The 5,051-nt window shown below is 38.7% G+C and overlaps 1 protein-coding gene across 1 annotated transcript in view; it reads right to left on the bottom strand.

Moving 5' to 3' along the window:
* Positions 1-4,596, bottom strand: part of RNF219 (ring finger protein 219) — a gene marked incomplete at its 5' end in the record, with an annotated part of 16,868 nt that extends 12,272 nt beyond the window's left edge. The window contains 3 exons of the mRNA XM_010145393.1: positions 1,571-1,819; positions 3,398-3,489; positions 4,461-4,596. Coding sequence (XP_010143695.1) covers positions 1,571-1,819; positions 3,398-3,489; positions 4,461-4,596 — 477 coding nt within the window. The remainder of the gene's footprint in view (positions 1-1,570; positions 1,820-3,397; positions 3,490-4,460) is intronic.
* Positions 4,597-5,051: the final 455 nt, after the last annotated feature.

The raw sequence follows: 5,051 nt of genomic DNA, 5'->3' as shown, positions 1-5,051 counted from the left end.
TTGCTCTTCAGACTGAACAGGTCTTGCTGTTCAGACTGGGGCTGTTCAGCACGTGGTCAGAGGTGAAACAAGGTCTAAAAGAATTGCTACTTATGGAATTGAGCATCTATTGAACAAGGAACAGAGGGACAGAGAGTGTTGGACCTGATGATCTTAAAAATTTTTCAGCTGAAATGATTCTACGATCATAGTTTGATCCCTAACACTTACCTAAACCTCTATTCATATCTAACCCTTAACCAAATTCAGAGACTCCATGAACTTAAAACCCTTTTCTTGCTAAGGCTCAAGTTATACTGACAAAACCCCCAAACAGACCCCTCCTCAGTCCTTGCTATGTTCTTTTTACTTTACCTAGGGAAGAAGTTAAAAACCTTAGTCACCACAAAAGTAAAAAAAGGCAACACAGTTTTATTTTACAGAAAAACAAAACAAAGCAAAAAAATTAGGCAGACAAGAACTCCTTGATATGAATCCCTTTTTTCCAACTACGAATGACTCTGAAGCTTCTGGGATCCTTTTAGGAGGGCAGAAGACGTGTCCCAGTCTGTAAAGTTGAAGTCTGAGTCTAGCTAAGCTATTGAAAAAGCTACTGGAAACTCAGTTTATTCCTTTTAGCGTTTATCACACAGTCCTATCAGGATCAGAATTTGGTTTAGATTAACAGAGGCATATCTAGAAGAGTCCCATCAACAACAACAGAATAGCTTAACAGTATAATGTGGACCTTCAAGTCTGCAGCAGATAGGAAGTATAAACACTACTAATGCTTACAAAAAAAAAAAAAAGTCCTAAATATATCACGCTTCAGTTTTGCAGGCGGCAACTCAGGATTGTTAATAGAAGACAGCATTTTGAATAAATGCAAGTCCCGTTCTTTCCATCTAGCCTTTCAAATTATTCTTGAAATTTCAATCTTCTTCAATGTTTGAGGTGATCCTTCTTGTGCCTGCAGGTAGATTTTCCAAGGTATTTGTATTTAGGTGTATTTTCTCATAACTATCTCCCTAATCCCTCCTTCTGCAGTATCAGGTTTTCTTCTACATTACATTGAAGTTGTATAAAAAAAGCTGCAGGTTTCCAGTAAAGGATCTTCCGGTCATAAAATGCTGAAGCTTGTCTATTTTTGGTCAAAGGGTCAAGTTTCTCTGTCTCAGCAAATTGCACCAAAAATATTGGCTGGCAGGGAGGGCAATAGTGCGAAATCTGCCTCAGCCAACTGTACTGTTTGGCCACTGAATGCTGTAAAATAGATACATTATATAGATTATTGCAAGCCTGAAAAATCTGGTCATCAATAATGATGACAAGTGCTACTATAATCTAATTACCCAGCCATATAGTGACAGAAGAGTTGAAGAGGAGTCACATACAAGACTCACCGGAACAAGCAATAACATCTGACACTTGTAAAGGCTATATGGAAATCTTATGGCACACCAACAGTCACTAAAACTCAATTTTTTCCTCTGTCTTCTGGATCTATGAAGTACCCAGAGGTCATCCTAGCTCTCACTCCTGTTTAACTAACAGTGACACTACAAGGTAGCTGAAGAAACGTATTTGTTACCTCCTTTAGCTTTTCCACATTATCCATCACTTTTTCATACAGATCATTGGCAGCTTTCAGCTTTTTGCTCCATTCCTCTGGGGTTTCTGGGCCACTGGTACCTGCTTCATTTGCTGACTGGCTAATTTTCTCATTTTGGCAAGACAAAACTGATGCAGTAGGATCCAGAAGGGATTTCAGCTGTGTCTGTAAGCTGAGGTTTTTACCTCTCAAATCTTCCACTTCTTTTTGCAGTGATTCTATTTCATCCTAAAGGTGTTGGAAATTCACAGGAATTACAATAATGCATGCAATTAATTAAATAATACTGGCAAGCTCCCACAGCACTTCAGAAACGTGGGTTCTGGCAAGCTCAGATGCATGCCTTGAGTTACACATATATCTAAGTATGTTTATGTATTGTGCTCCAGGCAGGATTTTAATCAACGTGCACACTCAGGCATAGTGAAGGGAATCCCCTGACTACATAAAGGACCCTGAACAAACTGTTGGGCAGACCAAAAGCTTCAAAGTGTGAATCTATTATTAGGGCACTTTGTGGGAGGATTTCCTGTATCAAGAGTGTTCTTAAGGTCGTCCTCTGCTGAATCATTTGCTGTTACTTGAGACTGTTTCATTATCATTCAGAAACATCACATGCTTGGATGCTGAAAGTCTCAAGATTGAAAATGGACAGAGCACTGCCTGGAAGAGGCTGCTCCAGCTACACAATAAGTAGCAACATCTTAGGAAAGACTCTCAAAATGCGAAGAAGAAAGCTCTTAGCCGTATCAGTCTGAAGACGGAGAAGCAAGAACTGTTGCTAAAGGGACAAAAGAAATAATCTGTTCTGAAAACACGTCTTCTTCAAGGTTCACCAATTTAAATATGTCAGTTGCTCAAGGTCAGATTACTAAAGGAGGCCATATATGGCATGTACATCCATCCATCCAAGGCATATTTGCACAAATTATCAAGCTTTGCCCGTCCCTCCAGCATGAGAACAACCATTTTAAATGTAGGGCTTTTGAAGCGATTTATGTTATCCTATGCTTATCTGTGTGATTTTGGAGCTGACTGAATAGAAAGGCAGGAAAACTTCCTTTTCCTGACTCCTCCTTTCAAAAAGGATGAACTATAGGCAAGCTTGTCATAGAGACAGCCCTTACTTCCCCAGTGTTAAGGATATACAGTGCCTGTTTTCCTTTCTGTCATTCTCCTCCCTGAGACAGGATTCCTTGCAAAATATGTGATGTCTTCACACTGCTGCTACTAAGGAAACAACAGCTCAAAAAACAAACTAAGCATATCAACACCTTTTCAGCTTGCTCCTAAGAGAATATTTTTCTCATAGGAGAGTACAGATAAATCTGAGTATTCACTCACTTTCAAAAAATAATAAAGCAATAAGATAAAAATTAACCTATGCCAGAAGGGCAACAGTCTTTAAGAAGGAATTTAGTCTCCCTGAGCAGCAGAGAATTACTTCAGAAAATGTTTGCATTTGTATTGAAGACTAAACAAAAAGACCCAATATGCATAAAGAAAACCCTCCCATACCACGTGGGGGTGGAGTTCCCAAAAAGCTATAGAATTGCCTGTACTTGGCTATCTGTAGCATAGAAACAATATCACCATGACTTCAGCAGGGTCGCTTCAAGCACCAGCAAATGCTCTTTTGTAACCTTAGCTGGAACATGGGCTTTTAACACAGCTGAGCTTCCTGTAGAGCCAATATAAACCACTCAAATTAAAAACAATGGGACTCAAAGCAAAAGAATCAGTTGTACACAGTAATCTAACAGTTGCACTTCATCTGGAAAGTCACAAAACTTCCCATGTCCTTACCTCATATTCTTTGTGGAGCAATTCAAGCCTTGTTTTACGTAGGTGTTTTCTGACTGACGGACTAAATATAGTATTGCTTTCACTCGTTCCTCCTGAAGAAACACAGAATGAAAGAAACACTAATACTATGTTTTTTTTTTTTATTTTTCAGTCAATTAATTATCCACCTTATAGTGCATTATATATTATCAACTACAAATACAGCTAATATTGGACCAATCTACTATCATGGGAGATTCAAAGTTCTTTCATTTTCAGAACACATTAAACCGGAGTGTCTATTAGTGATGACTCAAAGACAACAACTTCTGAGTTTTTCAACTTTGTATTTTCCTTGACAGGATCCTACCTTGTTGAAGATATATACACTATAAAAATGGAGCTTGGGGCAGGGGGTGGATGGGAATCAAGCATACACTTAATTAGTACAAGCCAGTGCAAGTTTCTAAAGTGAGGTTGTTGAGAAATATATTTTTATTTCAGAACCAAATAGCAGAGTTGACATTTTATGTCAAATAAAGAACGTAGTATTTCCTAGCTCTGGAGAAGTTTAGATCCTCTTCTAGGTGCTGTAGCTTTGTCTGATTTCTGTGCTAATAGACATTTTCATAAAATAAAGCAAAAGGGAGGAAATGGTGAACAAAACAAAACAAACAAACAGAAAAAAAAAGAAAAAAGACCACATGCTCATTCAAGATTCTGGATTTAAGTACACTATTTCTCAGCTAAATATTGGCCTAATTAATCTCTTAGGTCGCAATGCATAGGTAGAGTACTTCGACAGACACGCAGTTTTCAGTTAAAGGCATCATCCAAAACCAACCATTAGAGCTGTGGGGTACTTGCTGCTTTTGAATCATCTAGCCATTAGTACCCACATACTCTTTGAAATTTTTACCTTGCAGCTATTATGCGTGCTTCTGGAAAGATTTAAAGTCAGACCTTCCTTAGATGCTGGTAAAAAAATAAAACAGAGGAAAAAATACCCAGACATCTTCGGACTCAAAAGAATCTCCTCCAGTAAACACCAGAAAGTTATTTCAAAGCCAGAAGTTGTCCTTACCTATAATTTCCTTGCAAGGATTTTCAGGCGTGATGGGAGTCCTGCAAGCTGGGCACTGATTATTGTTCTTCAGCCACACTTCAATACAAACTGAACAGAAAACATGGTTGTTGACACAGATGACTGGGTGACGGACCTTTTAGTATTAAGGGGGAAAAAATAGAAAACAAAACAAACAGAAGAACACTATGAATACTTTAAAACTCTTTCAGGTAACAGAGTATGAAAATACACTACTCCATCTCTCAGTGTAAGACTGGTCTTGCAGGAAAGAAGAAACACTGGTATTTCACAGGGCTAGCTAGGAGCGACCTCCTGACTTACAACACCAAACTCCCCTATTATTGAAGGCACCAAAGCTATAACCTTTTTTGCAAAAGTAAGGTCCTTCATTTCAAGAGCTCATTACTAAACAGTGTGGCAGGCACCCTTCCTTCACCCTACAACCTCCAAGAACTGTATCTAACCACTCCAGCAAAATTCATTTGCCTCCCTAGGTAAAAAGAGACATGCATTAACTGATTTCCAAAGGTGAAGGAACAAGGGATTACTCCTGGCAACAACCAACACTTTGCCTTGGAAGAGGTGTCA

The sequence above is a fragment of the Buceros rhinoceros genome, unplaced genomic scaffold, assembly GCF_000710305.1.
Source record: "Buceros rhinoceros silvestris isolate BGI_N320 unplaced genomic scaffold, ASM71030v1 scaffold15161, whole genome shotgun sequence".
Classification (NCBI taxonomy): domain Eukaryota; kingdom Metazoa; phylum Chordata; class Aves; order Bucerotiformes; family Bucerotidae; genus Buceros; species Buceros rhinoceros.
This window is presented reverse-complemented; position numbering and strand designations above follow the sequence as displayed.